The 21,234-nt window shown below is 31.1% G+C and overlaps 1 protein-coding gene across 9 annotated transcripts; it reads left to right on the forward strand.

Moving 5' to 3' along the window:
- Positions 1-537: 537 nt before the first annotated feature.
- LOC8286546 (putative cyclin-B3-1) lies at positions 538-17,494 on the forward strand. 9 transcript variants are annotated; one of them, XR_007215604.1, is made up of 28 exons: positions 538-695; positions 1,054-1,115; positions 1,207-1,264; positions 1,358-1,415; positions 1,505-1,534; positions 1,974-2,031; positions 2,160-2,208; positions 2,309-2,402; positions 3,382-3,439; positions 3,576-3,624; positions 3,734-3,824; positions 4,227-4,281; positions 5,207-5,258; positions 5,343-5,418; positions 5,587-5,616; positions 5,709-5,835; positions 5,945-5,993; positions 6,068-6,161; positions 6,649-6,706; positions 13,413-13,706; positions 13,784-13,906; positions 15,147-15,236; positions 15,362-15,523; positions 15,618-15,677; positions 15,994-16,092; positions 16,350-16,528; positions 16,855-17,047; positions 17,135-17,494. XR_007215604.1 is itself a non-coding variant. In XM_048373308.1 (28 exons), the coding sequence occupies exons 2-27, from the start codon at positions 1,101-1,103 to the stop codon at positions 16,988-16,990; spliced, it is 2,253 nt and encodes a 750-aa protein (XP_048229265.1). In that variant the 5' UTR covers positions 539-695; positions 1,054-1,100; the 3' UTR covers positions 16,991-17,034; positions 17,135-17,494. The 9 variants fall into 9 exon arrangements, 2 of the variants coding, with proteins under 2 accessions (XP_048229265.1, XP_048229264.1); XR_007215600.1 differs by having other exon boundaries at positions 539-695; positions 5,334-5,418; XR_007215605.1 differs by having other exon boundaries at positions 539-695; positions 2,160-2,190; positions 5,334-5,418.
- The last annotated feature ends 3,740 nt before the right edge of the window (positions 17,495-21,234 follow it).

Consider the following 21,234-nt stretch of genomic DNA (forward strand, 5'->3'; position numbering starts at 1 on the left):
TTCTAGCTAATTATAAGTATATATATAAAAATTTTATATTATATATTAAATATATATGAACATATATAAAATAAATACAAAAATTTTAGATATTGGTTTTAAATATTGATTATATACCATATATATATTAAATAGATATTAAAATATATGAAGTTAATACTAAAAATTTAAAATAAATACTAAAAGATAATTCAGATACTAATTATATATTAAAATATGTAAATTTGATGCTAAAGCATAATTTTAAATACTAATTATGTATATATCAGCCTCTCTAATGGATGAATCTGCAATCAAATTAATATTATTGAATAAATACTAAACATATACCAGACATATACTAAATATATAGTTAAAATTAATCACCATAAAAATCATTAAAAGATATACTATTTGTAAACGTTTTTTTAAAATAATCTTATCATTTACAATATTTTTTTAAAAAAATTTTTTGAGTATAAAAATGATTAGGATATGTACCAAAGAATTCCAAGAAAATATAAAAGAATGATTTGAGGGTATAAACGTAATGACACCAGTAATTTTTGAAATCAAATTGTGAAGACAGAAGAGGCGGGCAGCCTAACAGAGAAAGGGCCATCTGCTTTAGAAAAAAACAAAAAACGACACAGTTTCCCGTTTTGAAGAACGTTAAAGAGAAAACTCAAATTCTTGGAAAATTGCGGTAGTGAAAGGTATCATCTAACCCCACCATAATTCCTTCTTTCTCTTATTCTTCATCTTCACAGTCTTGATGTAAGCTTATGTCGCTCAATTCAATTTCTATTTAAGTACAAATCCCTAAAAATCTTTTACTTAAGGTACAGATTAGGGTTTACGAGAAGGGGCCAAACTTTAAAAAGTCAGTAATTATTGGTCTTAATCTTTCTTCTTAGGGTAGACATTAGGTTCTTGATTGATGTAATCAACATTGCTTTAGAGAAACGCAAAAAAGAAAAAGAAAATCACACATTGACGCGTATTCTGTTTCTAAAGTAATGTTTGACATGATATTATTAATGTAGCTTTACATTTTTTTGTTACTTTTGATAGAATGCAATCAGCTGCACAGTAATAACGTATAGTGGGAAGAGACCGAAATGGTAGCTGCCAAGGTATATAAAAGACCCATTTATTAATCCAGTCAATTAAAATCTTTTTTGTTGTTTCGTTTGTTAAGTTTGTGGTCTCTTATAAAATTTGTAGGGAAAAGTTCAATTGGGAGTCAATCCAGCCACTGAGTGTCATAGGACTGACGAGAAAGGTTTCATTAACTTCCTTTCAGTTAATTCATTTATAGTTTTAGATCTCATTCTTGAATTGTTTTCTATAACTAATTATTTTTCTCTCAATACAGTTAGGAATTTTAAGGTTTATCCGGATAATGAAAAGATTAAAGTTGATGTCAGTAGACTGTAAGTGTAACTTGAGGTGTCTCTTTGTATATATTTCATTATTGGCTGTGGATAGTTAAGGATAATAATTTCTATCTTCTTTTTGACAGATCTATTCGAGAGAGTGCTGTGTCTGCAAGGTATGAAATGCTTAAGGCTTTACATATTACACGGGTCATTAAAAATACTTGTTAAATATAGAGTTAAGATAAGAATCAAAATCTGGGTTTGTAGGTTACGTTGTTTGGTTTCCAAGATTATGAGAATCATCATTTTATCCTTTCTCTTCTAAGGACTGTTCAGTTCTTGACTTAAAACAGGCTTTACTTGTTCGGGATCTGCGATTAGAAAATAGAAGGCAGAATCATGTTGCTCCTAAGACATTTAGTATAATTGAGAGATAATTGAATTCTATATCTTGGGATTGTTCTTTTATGTTTTTGAAAATGGAAATCTTTTTTACCAGTTATTTAGTTGCAGAACTACTGGTTGAACTTATATTCTGACATAGAAGTCTCAATTTTTTTTTTGTTGGTATTTTGTATTTTTCTAATGTTATTATTGAATAAAATTCCACAGAAGGATATCTGTACCCCTTAAAATAGGAGCCCTTCCGACAACTGCAAGTGATTTAAAGGTAATTTATGCTTTCATTCTTTTATTGATGCTTCCTAGTTTTAATAGTGTTTAGGGGTGCAAATAGTTTCCTTAAACACGATGCAGTGTTAGGTACTTTTATTCTTATCTATAACTTTTAATGTGAAGGGGGGTTCAAAATTTGAAGTGAAGACCAAAGGCAAGTCTGTTAGTTCTGGTATAATTTAAATTTAATTTAATATACGATTTGTAGCTTCAATTATCAAGTTATATGTCTTTTGAACCATTATTTCAACATTATAATTGGATCTTCTCAGCAATTCAAGATGTCAATGTCCGAAGAAAACCATTGGCTGATTTAAGTAACAAGCAAAGCGCATTCTCGAGGAATGTTGATGGCTTCAAACCACTGTAAGTGGCTCCATTAGTCCATTTGAAGTGGCATGCTTAATTCTTTATTTGAGAAGAGGAGTTATATCAATTGTTTGCATGTGATTTGTTTTGCAAATTATATGGGATGATAAGAGATACTTTTTTCGTTTTCAAGGGTAACAATTCCCCAAGAATTTTAATTAAGATTAAATTGTATAAAAGCTTAATTATTTTATAAGAGCAGCTGCTTTTATTAATCTTGGCATAAAAGATTACTTTGTGGACTTCAGATTGAGCATCTAAAGATGTATGTTTGCTGGAAATACTCACTTTATATTCTTCAAAGTCTCACTTTGAGTTTCTAGGAATATTGAAAAGGAAATTTAAGAAAAGAAATGGCTATTTTCTTTGTCCTATTGCCTAGATATGAAAACTGAACCAACTATTTCTGAACTGGATGGGACCACACTATTTTCTTTCTCGAGCTCTTTTCTTTACTTATGAAATCATAATCTCTCCAAGAATTCCATGTTTTAGCTACATTTTCTTGACCCATGTTAAGAATTTTATATAGACAATTAAGGTAAAAAGATTGTATAGACAATAAAAGATACTTGTTAAGAGGTAACACAAAAATTTGAATATGGGCTTGCAGGTAATGTTGTTTGGCCTTTAAGATTATAGGAATTATAATTTCATCTTTCTATACCAAGGAATTGTTTAACTCTCGATTTAAAAGAGTCTTTTGCTTACTCAGGATAGGTAAATGGAACATAGAAGGCAGGAACCATGTTCTTTTATTTTTTGAAAATGGAAATCTATATCACCTAATTAGAGTCATGCAGCTATTGGTTGTATTGAGTTTATATCCTGACATAAGATTTCCATCTCAAATTTGTCATCTTTTTTTATCCTTCAATTTTTGTTCATTAAACTACCAGAGGATTAGGTCAAAAATAATTGTTTCCTTTTCGTATTTTATACTTTTCTAATGTTATCATTGAATAATATTCTATAGAAGGATATTAGGCCCACATAAAAAAGGAGCTCCTCTGACGAATGCAAGTGATTCAAAGGTAATTCGGCTTTCATTCTTTTACTGATGCTTGCTTCCTAGTTTTAATTTATGTTCTGGGATGCAAATAGTCTCTTTAAACATGATGCAGTTTTAGGTGCTCACTCTTATTCTCATCTATAACTTTTGATGTGAAGGGGGATTCAAAATTTGGAGTGAAGATCGAATGGAAGTCTGTGAGTTCTGGTATGATTTAAATTTAATTTTAATCTACAATTTGGAGCTTCGATTATCAAGTTGTATGTCTTTCGAAACATCATTTGAACTTTAAATTGAATCATTTTGGCAAATCAAGATGTCAACGTCAGAAGAAAACCATTGGTTGATTTAAGTAACAAGCAAACCACATTCTCAAGGAATGTTAAGCATGATGGCTCCAAATCAATGTAAGTGTCTCCATTTGAAGTGGCATGCTTAATTATCTTTTATTATTTGAGATGAGGACTTATGTCCACTATTTGGATGTGTATTGTTCACAAGTTACACAGGATGATGATAGATACACTTCTATTGTTTGCATGGGTACAAGAATCTTTATTAATATTAAATTGTATGAAAAGCTTAATTGTTTTATAAGGGCTGTTGATTATTGTTAAACTTGGCATTAAAAATTAGTTTGTGGAATTCAAACTGACCGTTAAGAGATGCATGTTTGCTGGAAATACATTTTTCTTATTCTCACATTCTAACTTTGAGTTTCAAGGAAAATTGAAAAAGAAATTTAACAAAAGAAATGGTAGTTCTCTTTGTCCCATTGACTAGTTTTTGTTTACTTTCTGTATTCTTAGGATTTCTGTGGATCCAGGTTCTAGGACTGTGAATATCTCAAGAAGATGTTCACTGGTATGTAAAACCAAACATATAAACACGGGATAATTTCTTTTCCTATTTCATTTCATTGTATGTACTGCTTTTCTGTTTCTTTTATAAAGCTAAACCTGCAATGATTACATATTCTTTTTGGGACATCCTATCGAATGCATTGTTGAACTAGTGAAGCATTGTTGTTAAAATGGTGCATTGACTCGAAACTTGTACAAGTTAGTAACATATAAATGAGTCAAAATGCATACAGACTTGAAATCAAATATGATATTCTTCAAATCATGTTTCAGAACAGAAAAACTTGCACATTCATATACATATATGAATTTTTATATTTATAAATATTACCTTTTCATGTATGAAAGTCATGACCGGTTGTTTACTTCAACATTGTTCCAGGAATCAAGTTTTAGTCACCTTAATTACTATAAGAATGCTAATAACTTTTGTTTTATGAATTGTTGTAATGGTTATATGCAGATAAATATTTATATTTGTTCTTTTATTTTAAAAAATATGGATATGAAGGATGTATTGATATATATTATTGATGAAGATGTGTAAAGTCTCGTTGTTGTCATATTAATATTATTTCATCAATCTTGGCTTTTCAAATTAAAGGTGTCTCGTTTAATGCCAAGTGAATTATTAGATATTGTTCAAATATCCGAAATTTTGCTAGAATTAATTTTGTGATTTAGGTTCTTCAATTTGATTTCCAGAAGGCTTGACTATATGAGGTATCCATTTTGTTTTTAGGTAGTCTCTATTTTGAGTTCGCATAAAACTTTCTCTTGGTTTTTATGATCAATTTCCCTAAATTACATTAATTGGATCATAAAAAATTATGGTCATTTCTAGTAAATTCACTATTTCCTCATAGTTTATAAATTCTTTTCCCTATAATTTTGTACTGATGGTTAATGTTATTTTCTTAAATTAGGGGAGAATGAGTATAAATCATAGAGTTGGTAACTCTCAAGCTACAAGGAAAGGTAACTTGCTATAAGTATATTATCGTGATTTTTTAATTAAGCATTACATCAGCTACTAACTGGTTTTGTACCTAGGTGTTAAAGACTTAATTTCCTTTTACAATGCTCTAAGGATCAACACTAAGAATCTTGACAATGAATCTGCCATTAATAACAAAAGGTATTTGCAATTTTGATTTTGATTTTCTTATATCAAATGTAATATTGGTACTATATGATGGACGTGAAATCTGATTAGTAGTAATGACGCATTGTATAACTCTCTTATGTTGCGAAATGCTCATTGAATTTTGTTTGTGAAGAAGTTCTAATTATGTATTCTTGTCAGGACGACAAAGAATTCAGTTGGATCAGTGAGGTTTGTGAATTTGTGCATCATTTTCTAGTTTCAACTTTATTTATGACACATATATTGTTGATGTGACTTCTGTTATCCATGTCTACTTGAAGGAAGTCTCTACCAGTCTTAGTTACAACGAACCAAGCAGATTCTTGTTATACAAAGGTTGATGTAAACTTATTGTATGCAGTATTTTTTAACACAATTAGAAAAGAGAAAAAGACTGGCAACCACTATGTAATTGTAGAACTATCTGGATTTTATTTTCTAATTGTGGATTTATTTGCTCATTTAATTTAAAATTCATTTTGATATTCTTCTCTTTCTCTCTATTTTTTGCTTGTAGAACAATGAAGAAGGCCCAAAGCAAGTTAAAAGAAATAAGGGGTTGTCTGGTAAGGGCATAAGGCTCACTAATCTATGTATGTATAGTGCATGTGTGTTTTCTCATTTTTCTTTTTGGCTTCAGGTAAGGCTAAAATGAATAAGCATGTAGTAACACAAGTGAGCACTTGTAGGCGCTACCTTCAGAGGAATAGAGCGAGTGATGGCTTCATAAAAATGTAATTTATAATTATATGCAATTTTTTTAAATTCAATTTATTAGTTTGCAGATATTTGTATTTATTAATTCTTTAAATTTCATTTATGCGAAAAGCTTTAGTATTCTTTCTTAAACTCTAAATGAATAAGTAATATTTTGTTTCTCATAAGTTGAATTTGACATCTCACTATCAGTCTATGACAACATACATCACAAGAAAAATAACGTAAATCACCTCTAGCTTTCACTTTTTCCTTAAATTGTTCTTTACCTTGTATTATATTATGTATTTTCTTTGTAATAATAAGTCTAACATCCTAAAATCCTGTCACAGTATACCATCCTAAAGAAAACTACTTAAAAATTACCTAGATTGTACTTTATTTTGAGACTGAAAACTTATCATTAATACCCAGATGAACCACCGCTTACAATTTTTTTGTTGTTTTTTAATGTGTTCTTATTGTACAATGCTAGAAATTAAATAACTTGCATATTTTAACTAGGGCTGCCAAGGATCAAACTAATGTGAATGCTCATTGTTGGTCTAAGAAGGTTATCAAGGTAAGGCATTTCTAATATATTTCCTTTGTTAATTTTCCCAAAGATACTATGGTTTTTCTTTTTGACCAGTTTTCTGTTCACGTTTGCTTTACCTGTGAACTTAAACTTAGATATTCAGTGTGAAAAGTAGTTCTCTCTATATATTCATCAACGATTGTTACACCTATATATACAAGTTATATCTCTAATATAAGAATTCAAATCAAATACTAACTCCTAAATAAATCCCTAATTATTATCCTATTATGTATAGCTGTGCACTCCTAATTAATATGAAATAGTTGTAACACTCCCTCTCAAGCTGGAGCATAAATATTGATTATGCCCAGCTTGTTACAGAAATAATCAACCCTAACCCCGTTCAGGGCCTTTATGGAGATATCTCTCAACTGTTCTCCTGTTTTCACATATCCTGTAGAAACCAATCCCTGCTGAATTTTTTCACGAACAAAATGACAATCAATCTCAATATGCTTAGTTCGTTCATGAAAGACTGGATTAGGTGCAATATGAAGTGCAACTTGGTTGTCACACTATAACTCAGCTGGTACTGAAATCTTAAGACCCACTTCAGTTAGGAGCTGATATATCCATATTATCTCACACAGACTTGGCTATGGTTCTATACTCTGATTGTGCACTCGAACGTGAGACAACGTTTTGCTTCTTACTTTTTCACGAAACCAAATTTCCTCCAACAAACACACAATAGCATGAAGTAGATCTTCGATCTTCTTTGCACCCTGCCCAGTCAGCATTTGAAAAACATTCAATCTTAGCATGACCATGGTTGCTATACAGGATTCCTTGCCCAGGTGCTCCTTTCAAGTAATACAAAATTTGCTCTACAGCTTTCCAGTGATTGACAGTTGGAGAAGACATATAATGACTTACCACGCTGACAGAATAGGCAATATCAGGATGAGTCACAGTGAGATAGTTTAACTTTCCAACTTATCTTTTGTATCTCTCAGGATCTTCAAATAATTCACCATCTTTTGTAAGCTGCAAATTAGGAACCATTGGAGTACTACATGGCTTAGCCCTCAATTTCCCTGTCTCGAATTATACGTCAAATACATACTTCCTTTGAGATAAGAAAATTCGTTTCTTACTCGTTACTTCAACACCTAAAAGAATACTTTAGAGCCCCTAAATCCTTTGTATGAAATTGACCATGAAGAAAAGATTTAAGTGATGAAATCCCACTGGTATCACTTCTAGTAATGACAATGTCATCAACATAAACAACCAATAAGATAATACCAACTGCAGACTGCTTATAGAAAACAGAATGATCCGACTTGCTTTTCTTCATGCCAAATTGCTTAATAGCTTGACTAAACTTTCCAAACCAGGCCCGGAGACTTTGTTTCAATCTATATAAGGATTTATAAAGACGACAAACTTTCCCATACACCTCCTGAGCAACAAAGCTAGGTGGTTGCTCCATATAAACTTCCTCCTGAAAGGTCACCATGAAGAAATATATTTTTAATGTTTAACTGATGAAGGGGGCAATTATATGTGGCTACTAGACAAATGAATAATCTGACAGAAGTAAGTTTAGCAACAGGAAAAAAAGTGTCAGAATAATCAACCCCATATGTTTGAGCATATCCCTTAGCAACAAGTTGAGCTTTTAACCTAGCAACAGTCCCATCTGGATTAACTTCAACTGTAAATACCCATTTACATTCAATAGCCTTTTTACCTGCAGGCAAATTTACCAATGTCCAAGTACCATTTTCATCTAAAGCATTCATCTCTTCAATCATAGCATTACGTTATCCAAGGTGAGATAGAGCTTCACGAACAGTTTTAGGAGTAGAAATCGAATTTAGAGAAGCAATAAAAGAACAAGAGGATGGTGATAAATGATTATATGACACAAAATAGGATACCGGATAAGTGCATTGACGTGTACCTTTACGTAAGGCAATAGGAAGATCATCACTAGAACTAGAAGCCGGATCTGATGACAAAGGAATTGGCACAGGACATGGAGCAGGAGGACTTAGAACAAGAATAGGAACAGGATCTAAAGCAGAATCGCGAGGTTGTTGACGACGAGAATAAACTTGTGTTATAGGAGACTTAATCGGAGCAGAGGGAGGAAGATCAATAACAGTATAAATTAGTAAATCAACATCCTCCCCCTGATGGACAGAACCTAAAGATGAGGCAAATGGTGTTTGTTCTAGAAAGGTAACACCAACTGACACAAGATATTTATTAAGACTAGGACAATAACATCTATAGCCTTTTTGTACACGAGAGTACCCAAGAAAGATACATTTGAGAGATTTGGGATCAAGTTTTGTAACCTGAGGTCGAACATCCCAAACAAAACAAGTACAACTAAATATCCTAGGTTCAATAGGAAATAATGACTTGTTAGGAAAGAGAACACAAAAAGGAGTCTTATCTGAAAGAACAGATGATGACATACGATTAATCAAGAAACAAGCTGTAGAAACTGCATCACCCCAAAAATGTTTAAGGACTTGCATTTGAACAACAAAGCTCTAGCAGTCTCAAGAAGATGTCTATTTTTTCTTTCAGCAACCCAATTCTGAGACGGTGTATCTACACAAGACGTTTGATGAATAATGCCATGTTGAATCATATAATTTTGGAAGCATTCTAATAAGCATTCTTTAGCATTATCACTTCATAAAATTTGAACAGACACATAAAATTGTATCTTGATCTCAGCACAAAAAGCGATAAAGAGAACAATTCTGAACGATTTTTCATCAAATAGAACCATGTCATTTGAGAATAATCATCAACAAAGGTAACAAACTACTTAAAACTAGTTTTAGACACAACTGGACAAGGTTCCCAAACATCTGAATTGACTAACTCAAAAGGAGCATTAGCTCGTTTATTGACTCTAGGACTTAAATTCTGAAGATGGTGTTTAGCAAATTAGCAAGACTCACAATCTAATGAAGATAGATTAGAAAACTGAGGGCAAAATATTTTTAATATATGTAATGAGGGATGACCCAACTGACAATGTGCTTCAAATAGGGTCACGACTCCAGAACACGCTATAGACTTTGGTACTTGTGTCTTAAGAATGTAAAGACCTCTCGATCCATGTCCTGTACCAATAATCTTCTTCGTCATAATATCCTGGAATAGATAGAAATCAAGAAAGAATGAGATACAACAGTTAAGAGAACGAGTAAGTTTACAGATAGAGATTAAATCAAAAGACAAATCAGGTAAATTTAGAACAGATTGCAAAGGAATTGAAGGTGTTGAAATAATTGTGTCAGACCTTAGAACACGAGATGCAGACCCATCTGCTAAAGTAATTGTAGTGCTAGGAGTATGTGATTTAAAAGAAAAAAATAGACTAGAGTTACCTGTCATGTGATCTGTGGCATAAGAATCAATGACCCATTTGGAAGATGAGTAAACAAGACATTTGTTCATTTTACCTGAATTAGCGATAGCAGTAATAGAAGTAGATGAAGACTTTAGAGATTACTGGTATTGTGAAAATTTAGCATACTCATCTGCAGATACTAGAATAGATTCAGGAGTATCATTAGTAAATGCAACATGGGCTGACTAGTTTTGACTGGTTTGGCCGATTCTTCCGCTGCAACCTTCTACAATCCTTCTTAACATGTCCTGGCTTATGACAATAGTAACAGACAACACTTCCTGAATCTTGTCCTTGTACTAGGATTACTAGAGTTCCCCTCTTTCTTATATGGTTGTCTTTCATATTCAGAGGTGCGGTCGACAAGAGCACTATTAGATTGAACATGTGCTAAATTTTCTGTGCGAAGTACTCTACTGAAAGCTTCCTACAGCGAAGATATCTTAGGGCTAGACAGGATTTGAGATTTGTCACCCTCAAACTTGGAAGGAAGACCAGGCAAGAAGCTCATAACTGTCATCTTTTCTCTCTGAGCTTGCTGAACTTTTACATTACTACTAAGTGGAAGTAACATATTAAGTTCCTCACAAGTCTTCTTAAAATTCATAAAGTAGTCAGTGAGAGTTTTATCACCTTTTTCTCTACGATAAAAGGCTTGACATACCTCATAAATGCGTTTGATATTTCCCTTGTCAGAATACACAAACTCCAAATAATTCATCAATTCTTTCACAAATTTACAATGATTAATTAGCCCAACCACCTCATTATCAATAGAATTATGTATTTGCAAAAATAAACGAGCATCATCTCGCAACCATGAGGCTTTTGAATCATTATTATATGAGTCATCAGTTAAGTGATTATCCATAGAAATACTCCGCAAATAAAGCCGGGCAAATTTATTCCAATCTAAATAATTAGATCTATTGAGTTTATGTTCTATGATTTTAGATATCACAGGAACGAAATCAGACACAACAACTGACTTTTTCTCCTCCATATTAGAAAAACAACCTAATAATAGAATAAAAAACCACAATACAGCTGCAATTTGTTTTGAGAAATCAAACCCGTCCCAAACTAGATCCCACACCGAATAGATGCTGATCAAAACAGGTAGAGGAATATGTCATGGAAGTCGAGGCGAGCTGTTTCAGACAAATCGGAGCAAAATTCGGCAAGGGACGCGCCTTCACGTGCCGGCGTGTGGATCTATGGCAGAAGGCTTTCGGCGGCGCATGTGGTCCACGCACAGGACCTTTGGTGACGAAACTTCAGGGGAAGGGCGATCGGCGGCTGGCACTTCCTTTAGTGCATGCGGTGAGAATAACAAACCACTAGAGAAAGGGGACTCGAGAAGCCCTAGCTTGCTGACCCAAAAATACAGTGTTGGCTGCTTCATTAGGCAGTAAGAGAAGAAAAAAGAATTCCATAATTCTTTCACTGCTCTGATACCATGTGAACTTAAACTTAGATATTCAATGTGAAAAGTAATTCTCTGTCTATATATTCATCAACGATTGTTACACCTATATATACAAGTTATATCTCTAATATAAGAATTCAAATCAAATACTAACTCCTAAGTAAATCCTTAATTATTCTCCTATTATGTATAATTGTACACTCCTAATTAAATATGAAATAGTTCTAACAACTTGCATAATGCATTATTCATTAACTTGATTAAGCAACTTTGTTTGTTTGGGTGATTACCATTTGTTTCACAGACTAGTTCTTTGAAGTCTTCTCTTGTTAATGCATATACCAGTGCGAATGATTATGTCAATACTTAACTTAATTCAACTTAACTAAGTTTTAATCCCAAATTAATTGGTGTCACTATATGGGGTATATTTCTCCATTCTGAATGATTTTGGACTATATCTTCATAAAGATGTAAGGCGAGTTGACCATTTATATCATCTTTCTTCATAGTAATTTTGGTCTACCCCTTATCTTTCTTTCATCTACCATAACTCATATTATTATGAAAAATTTCTTACCAGTAGGAATAATTGAGAGGGAGTAATTGAAAAAAGACTTTCCTTGTTATTCAACTCTATTTTGATGTATACTTAGTATTTGAAAGAACACTATTCTTATTAGCAAGTCTTATTAAATGGAAATGTTCGGCAAAGCAAAAGAATATGTTGGACTAAACTGGTGCAAATATTGGACAAAATGCTTGGGATATTGCATTCATAAAATAATAGGTAATAGGAGGGCTAGTGACTACATAGACTTTTCGTCAAATTTAAAATTATGGCCAATACTTTCAACTTCATTATAAACATGACATTTAGAATTTGTGTCAATTACAGACAAGTTTAGATAGATGTTAAAGGAAAAACTCAAAATGCTTATCCTCGAGAACATTCCATTACCATATCTTTTTTGGGAGGTAGGGAGGAGCAGAGAAGAAAGACTGATGGAAAGATTGGATATTCATTTTCTTTAATTTTTATTTTTAAATATTCTTTTACATGATTATAATTTTCTTGAGATTTTACACTTATTTATATATATATTAGAATCATGCTACTATTGAAATTTTCTTGGATGTATGCAAGGTTAACAATTTGATGAGTTTAGCATATGCCTTTCCAAGTTTGGCTACATTTGATAACAAAAGTTTAAAGATTGGCTATACTTGTAAAACTCACCAAAAGTTTTAACTGAATCACAATGGATTTATGATCAAATTTCTCCAAAATGACACCAAAGATTTTATGTGAACCTTAAGTTTATGGTATTAGATGTTCTGCTTCGGTATTAATTTATTGGATAGGATATTCATTGCTGGACTAGAGGCATATGTTGGCTTATGAACTTGCAACAATTTGACGATCTTTTGGCCAAATATATGTAACTTTACCTTTATTCACTTTTACTGTTATTCATTTGTTTCATTGTATGCATTAAATCTTAATATCCTACTTATTTGAGTGATTTCACATCTTTCTCGACATTATTACTACATTGGCTGATATTGAGTTATATTGCTACTAGTGAGTGTACCAAGGCCCATGGAATATATGAAAAAAAAAAATCAGCAGTTAAAGCCATGCAGTTGTAATATCTTATGCTACTTCTAGATGCACCATTAACAAACACTTGATCAATAATAATGGCTTTAGCTATGCTTGAAAGACATGCACTAGCAATTACTTCATATGTGTGTGAAATCTTTCCTTTTATCTGTTGTATTCTTACTTTTACAAATACTGTAGCTAAAACACATTTTTTATACTTACATAGTTATCAATCTTTACCCTTTTGCTGTATTCCATGATCCAGCCCATAATAAAGACTTCAATCAGTGTGTCCAATGCTAATAGGTCTTCAAGATCTAAGCGCACATCAGCTACAGGCAAATCCATTTCGATTGCTGGAATCTCTTCTATGAAAAAGAAGGAATCTCTGAAATCTTCTCTTCTGGAACACATTCCTGTAGTGATTTTTCATGAAGCCATTCAAGAACGGCCATCTGACAGGAACAACGCGTTAATTACAAAGAAATTTAATCCAATTGTTCAGAGAAAATTTGATCGTAGGAGATCTTATACATCTTCATTAATGGCAAAATCAAAGGTCTGGGCCTTGCTTTAATGTTACATTGTTCAATTCATTTTTTGTTGAATTTATTTGATTAGATCAGTTATTTGCAGTTATTGGTGGAATATGGTGAAGTTGTCAAGCAGGAAAATGTTCCATGCATAGATGATAACTGTAATCAACTGGAAGTTGCTGAATACGTTGATGAAATCTATCACTTTTATTGGGTGTCAGAGGTACTCATTTATTTTATCCTTATCATTTTGTCTGTAATTTTTAAATCATGTTTTACCCTTCTGGCTAGCTTCAGCTTGAATATACATGTGTGTTCTTGAGTACTAATTAGCATTCTATTTTTTTGCCATGGATCTTGAAACATCTTTGAATAAGAGTTTCCATAGCTTTGGTTGAAATTGCGGGTGCTACCTTTATATATCACTAAGTCTTTGTTGTCTACCTTCAACCAAATTCTAATCTTGCTCAACATATTTGAGAATTTTAGTCATTAATAGATAAAATATGCGTTACTTTTCATTGTGGATCTGGTTTTGGAACTTATTTGTTTTAGTTAAGGGAAAAAGAAATACTTCTTGATTAACATGGGAGCGTAATAGTTCATTCTTTCCTAATAAATGTTGGTAGGGATATTTTTTGAACAACCAATGCAAGGGAAAGGAGGAAGCTCTTTTCAGTTAGCAGAAAGCTGTGTTCACTTAGCTATAGCCGATTAGTCTCTTTGATTGCAATTTAACATGTCATTTGGGTTGGAATGTACATCTGATACACATAACAAATGCAGATATATAAATGCCAATTTCGTTTCATTACTTCATACATTTTGCACCAATGACTATATTATTTTAGGCCACATACATATTTGCACACTTGAACTTTGTCCATTTGGTCGTTCTAACACCTTAATTTTCGATATAACCTAATAAACATCCCAACTTATTTTTTTTTTTTTTTGTGATATTTAAACACTTTTTTGACATGTAGCTTCATTCAATACTTCCACATGACTGCTCATAAGTGTTTAAATGTTATCAAAAAATAAAGTTCAAGTATTTGTTAGGTTAAATTGAAAAGTAAAGGTGTTTAACAGATTATAAAAATAAAGTGTTTGTTAGGTTAAATTAAAAGTTAAAGTGTTCAAGTGACTAAATAACCAAAATTCAGGTGTTTATATATGCATTCTGCGATTATTTTATCTTCAATTCTCTATTTATCAACTTCTTTGTGGTTCTCTCTCTTTTGTTTGTTTGTATCATACTTGGTTTTGATGGGATCTTGCATGCTTAATGCAGTCCAGTTCATTTGCTACTTTTTGATTTTGGTTAGGTGCTGGCCACCATCTCTCATAGTTATTTAAGAAAGTGCAATTTTACTCTTTCATAGTTCCTATATTGATTATTTAACTCTCAACCTGAATGACTTGATGTTTTTTGCATGTTTTAATGTGCGTTGTAATTGCAGACACATAACTTGTCTCTAGCAAATTACATGTTAATTCAGACAGAAATTACTCCTCAAATGCGGGGCATATTGATCAACTGGCTTATTGAAGTATAAATCCGCCTCTGAACTCATTTGTTTATACTTTTCTTTTTTCTAAAAGAATTTCTTTTAATTGAGGTTTGCTTGCTATACATATATACCTGCTGATAATTTGTTTTGTACTCTGGTTACAGGTACATTTTAAATTTGAGTTAATGCCAGAAACACTTTATCTCATGGTCACACTGTTAGATCAATATCTATGTCAAGTCCAAATTAAGAAGAATGAAATGCAGTTGGTTGGTCTTACAGCACTGTTGTTGGCATCAAAATATGAGGACTTCTGGCATCCTAGGGTAAAAATTGTTATGCTAGTTTCAAATGTGTATGTGTAGGTTTATCTACATATATATAACTTGCTTATTCGTCTTTTCTGCATGCTCAATGCAGATAAAAGATTTACTTAGCATCTCAGCTGAGTTATATACGAGAGATCAAATGCTTCTCATGGTATGTGTTTCTTTATTGCTTATTTTTTTCATTTCATGCGAATTTAGATCCAGAAAACTAATATTTTATTATAGAACTGGTATTAAGGAGTGCTTCCTCTTGTATGTTTGCTCCTCTTGGGTGGTTGCTGTTGGGGGTTGGGGTTGGGGGGGTGTGGTGGGCTGGTTGGAAGGAGTTGGAGAGGGAGATTTGTTGAAGTTTCTTTGTGCATTTGTCTTGTGCTCTATTGCATATTGCATAAACTTCTGTTCTGTTTCTGAAAGCTGGTTTATTTCTGGTGTTGGCTGATTGTAAATCATGTTGGCTTGCATTCCAGGAAAAGCTTATTCTGAAGAAATTGAAGTTTCGTCTAAATGCACCGACTCCATATGTCTTTATGTTAAGGTTTCTCAAGGCTGCTCAATCTGACCTGAAGGTATGTGATGAAAGGTTTTAACTACTAAATTTGGTTTGATGAACTATTATTGATTAGGGTCCTATGGAGTGCACCTGTCAGATACTTGAATTCATATTCAATTTCTGTTTCTTGCTTTATAATGGAGTGATCAGATTCTTATTTAAAATTTGATAATCAGGTGGTCAATAATATGAGAGATAAAAAATTTATGTTTATCTAGATCACATCCAATATATTTGAATCTAAAATATTACTTTTTGAATTGTCACTGCCAGCTTGAACATTTGGCATTCTATCTCCTTGAGCTCTGCTTGGTTGAATATGAAGCTTTGAACTTCAAGCCTTCTATGCTATGTGCATCTGCTATATATGTTGCTCGGTCTACATTGCTATTAGCTCCAGCTTGGACTCCTCTGCTTGCCAAACATGCACGCTTTGAGGTCTCCCAAATCAGGTATCATATGTCAAGTTTCAACTTGCCAATCATGAACACTGTTTTTAGGACTTTTCTTTAATTGTTTCTTCAAAGGTCTGTGGACAACCCACAAAAAGACATTCTTGTGTTTCAGATTGAGAACCACAGCACAGTTAGGAATAAATTTGCAGAAATTGTTTATTGCTCTCTGACTAATAGGGACTTGCTGGTAAAACAGAATTAGGACAAGCCATCATCACTTGGGTGATGTGATTATTCAGTAGCTAGCCCTTACCTTGTACATGACTGTTCTAATGTTGGTTTTAGTTGACGATGAATATAAAGGTTCACCCTTACTTGTGTAGGGACTGTGCAGAAATGATATTAGGATTTCAAAAAGCTGCAAGGATTTCGCGTTTGAAAGTAACATACGAGAAGTACATGAGTCCTGATCTCAGTAGTGTTGCCGCATTAAAGCCTTTGGACAAACTTCCTCTTTGATTTGAACGTGTGGATACATATTTCAATTATGTAAAAGCATTACGGTATGTGAAACAGGTAAATCTTTTCCTCTCGTGCGTGGTGTTTTTATAAATTATAGGCACCCATCGAACTGAGCATTCCATGGTGCTCAATGTTTTGCAGGAACTTTTAACTAATCTACTATAGTTATGCTGTGTGGTTCCAATCCTTGATCTTACTAATCTACTATAGTTAATTTTTTATTACTGGAAATCAGCAAGTGTTAGATTTCTGCTGCTGCTTATGTGTTTGTGGTTTTTACTAGAAAGCCAATGAGTGATAAATTTCAGTTCATCTGAAGGGTATAGGACAGTTGTGAATTTTATGTGTTGATATGTGACGACACGTCCTTGTCTTTCTATACGTAACGCATTCATGAATTAAAACCTGAGAGAAAACTTCCAACTTAGTTTAGTTGGCAAGTGTGTATTTGTATATTTGTGTGTATATAATTTGGGTGAGACGAGGTATCATTTTTTTTTCTTTTTATTCCTTAAATGCAATATGTTATAATTTGATTATAACATTTTTAAATCTTGCTTAGCTTTTCAATTTGGCCTGATTTTCTGTTAAACGAATTTTGGCATATTTATTTCTAGACAAATGTGCAGATTGAGTTGGGTTCGGATTAGAACGTTTTGGATTTCGGATTAGAACGTTTTGGATTTCGGATCATTTTGGTTTTGGCTATTTTAGATCGAATTTTCTCAGATTTGGATAATTTCGAGTTTGGGCAATATTTAGTTTTCCTAATTTTGGATTCAGGCTAGATTGAGTTTGGATAAAATCTAGTTTGATTTGTCTCGAATTTCGATCGGATTTTAGATTAATTATTCAATTTATTTTAAATTTTCAAATTAATTTTTCTAATTTTTTATTTTTTATCATTTATCCAATACAATATATATATATATATATATATATATATATATATATATATATATATATATATATATTTAATTTTCTTAAAATTCTCTAGTTGAAGATTGAGAGTTCAAATTTTTTCTTTTGTACTAAAGGTGGATTATATTTTGCGTCATATAAAAAAAACAAGCCGATCGGAGAATAGTCAGAATTGGAATAAATGAAATACATCTCGTTCGGAGTTTTTTTTGAAATTGTTGTAGTGAACTCAGGAAACCCGGGGAAATGAAATGGAACTCGAGGTTCCCGAAGTCGATTATAAGAAAAGTATTTTTTTTTTTGGATAGAAATAAAAAAGAAAATGTAGAATAATACATCTACCGAGACGAAAGCCAAAGGTGAGTCTCTGGCTTTCGTCTCGTAGGTGGACGTATCGAATCGAAATAAATTTATTAATTTTAAGTATAATTAATTTAATTACATAAATTAAAAAATATTAAATTTAAAGTAGTTTTAGCGCCAAAAATTCACTTAATTTTTTTAAAAGAAAGTGTTTAAAATTATTAGTTTAATTGTTATATTTAAAGTTTTATATTAACATAAAAAGTAATCATATATATTATTTTATATTAATTATATATGATAATTAGATGTCAAAGTAATTATATATGATAATTAAATGTCATAAAATTGTTATTTTTATTTTAATAAAAATTTGTTGAATCAGATTGTGTCAGTTATAACTTTGGGTATTATTGAATCTCGGATCAGTATTAGTCTTGGGTTTGGGTTTGGACTATTTTGATTCGGGTTATTTTTAATTTTTGATTGTTTTGAGCGTGAGTTGTTTCGATCTCAGGCCACTCGGATTTTGGATTACTTCGGTCTCGAACTGTTTCAAGTTTGAGTCGTTTCAGAATGGGTAATTTTAATTTTAGGTCGATTTATGTTTGAACATTTAATTTATCTATTAAAATTTGGATTTGGACATGTCTTATTTCGGGCATGTCAGATTGAATTTTTGGGTGTAGATTAGACTAAGCATATTTTCTAAACTGCATTCTGTTTCGTTTTAAAAAAATTTTAAATACCTAAAATCTATTATTATTTTGCAGATGTATATCTTTTTTTGTTGAATTTTTTTTAATTAGCATTCTGTTTCATTTGGACAAGTTTGAGATATCTAACATAATGTATACTATTTTGGGTTGAATATATACCTTTTAATGTTATTTTTGTTTATATTTTATAATTATTTATGTTCACATTCTTTTTAGCTTTTTTAAAATATTTGCAAAATATTGTAACTATTGATTAAATTATTCATTTAAAACTTTAATATTCAAGAAAATTGATAATTCATATTATTAGTATTTAAACATAAGCATAATTAAAAATCAATATGTACTTTATTCAGTCAAACTAGACATATTTTTTTGTCTTCAATATAATATTCAATATATACTTTTTCACCTTGTCACAGTTTATTTTTTATTTTTTTAAATATGATATTCTTAACATATTTCCAAATTTTTAAATTTACAAAATAATTTTTGTAGATGTTTTATTTATTTTTTATTACTAATATCACAAAATAACTTAAAATGAATTTATATTTCATAAAATTTAATGTGATTTAGTTTCAGTTTTTATCAAAAAGTATATTAAACATATAATGTTTTTCTTCAACATCTATCCAACGTATTTTCAAATCCTTAAATTAGTAAAATAAATCATAGATTAATGTAATTTGACTAAAATTGACTGAAATGTAACAATATTTTACAAAAACTAAATATGTATTATTGAATCTAGAGATTTTGTGAGAGATTCAAAAGTTATATCTTTTAATATTCTTTGTGAATAATGAATTTTATGCTGAATCTCTTTTGAAATCAATGTTAGTCGATTTCTTATATTAATTGATTGTTGCAACTAGTTTTCGGTATTTGATTCTTGAATCTTGTATTTTATACTGGAGTTTTCTTTCAAGAAATTAAAATTTGGTATTTTTATAGAAAAAGTGAAGTCTTAGGGTGTTTAAGTTGTTAGTAACTTTTACCGGTACTTCTGTAATTATTTTATATTTTTGTTTATTACATGCCAAACATTGAAATTCCCCATACAACTTTATGTGCATGCGAAAGTGAAGATTTAAGTAATGGGTGAACTCATGGAAGTTTGTAAGATGATTTCCGAGTTTAAGGGTATGAAAGCCAATGTACGGATGTGAAAATTTGAAAAACAAAAATATATACTCTCTGCAATAAAATTTCTATTTGCTAGGTTGCCATTATTAAACCTAAATTTATAAATATTATTACCATTAACATTTTATGATTACCGATTTTTGTCAATTTGAGAGTTTTAAGTTTTGGAATTTGAAATTTGATAATTATTCAAGATTTGTTCATTTGAATAATATTTCAATGAAAAGAGAAAGGACCAAATGGATTGGAAGGAGAAACTTATTTTTTTTTTTATTTTAGTATATTTAAAAAGGGAAAGAAAATGTTTATTATTATTTTTTCTTTTTATAAATGGAAGGAGTATTTAATTCTAGTTGTAAGACATCTGAGTCTTAATTAAAAAATAAAAGATAACTAGATTTTAAGATTTTTTTTTTTATAAATGAATGAGATTAATTTTAGGACATTAGTAAAATTTCCATATAGCAATAAAATTAGTTAGATACATCAAATTTAATAGGTTTAGTATATATATACTAAAATTATGGGTAAAAAGAAAAAAGTTAGGAAACCGTAAACATTTAAATTCTTTTATTATGGTGAGTCTTTATACACCTTAAACTTCCTCTAAAGAGAATGAAGAAATTACTATTTTTTCTCCTTCAAAATATTAAATAACCAAACATGATAAAATCCTAATATTTTTCCCATCATTTACCCTCAAGCCACGCATAGAGATGAAAGTATTGTGTTAACTTATGTTCCAATCAATCTTTAACCTTATCAAGAGTTACAGATTCAATTTTTTCCTTTTTTTTATCAATTTTTGGGGATTAATGGTAGAATATGAAAGCAGTCAAGTGGATGATTGATTTATCGATGGTTGTCATTTATTTTGCAATAATCATTTGAATTTTACACATGCAAAAGGGGCTTACGGTTTGGATGTTTGGGGCTAGATGATATTTTCAAGTTAGTAGTCGTAAGTCTACAAATCGAATGATAATACATGCAAGTTCACTACGAAGTTAATCTCACAAGAAATTGTAGAGCATATTTTATAAAGACTAACTATCATACAAAATATTAAAAATAAATCTAAACACTTTAAATCAATTTTTTGAAAATGATTTTAAAGTTTAAGAAAAAAATTAAATAACTAGAAAATAA

The sequence above is a fragment of the Ricinus communis genome, chromosome 4 (assembly GCF_019578655.1).
Source record: "Ricinus communis isolate WT05 ecotype wild-type chromosome 4, ASM1957865v1, whole genome shotgun sequence".
NCBI lineage: Eukaryota > Viridiplantae > Streptophyta > Magnoliopsida > Malpighiales > Euphorbiaceae > Ricinus > Ricinus communis.

Coding starts and splice junctions, on each gene's coding strand:
- LOC8286546 (XM_048373307.1), top strand. Junction 1,416..1,504: donor AAAGTTGATGTCAGTAGACT/GTAAGTGTAACT, acceptor TCTTTTTGACAG/ATCTATTCGAGAGAGTGCTG. Junction 5,259..5,333: donor CTCTCAAGCTACAAGGAAAG/GTAACTTGCTAT, acceptor TTTTGTACCTAG/GTGTTAAAGACTTAATTTCC.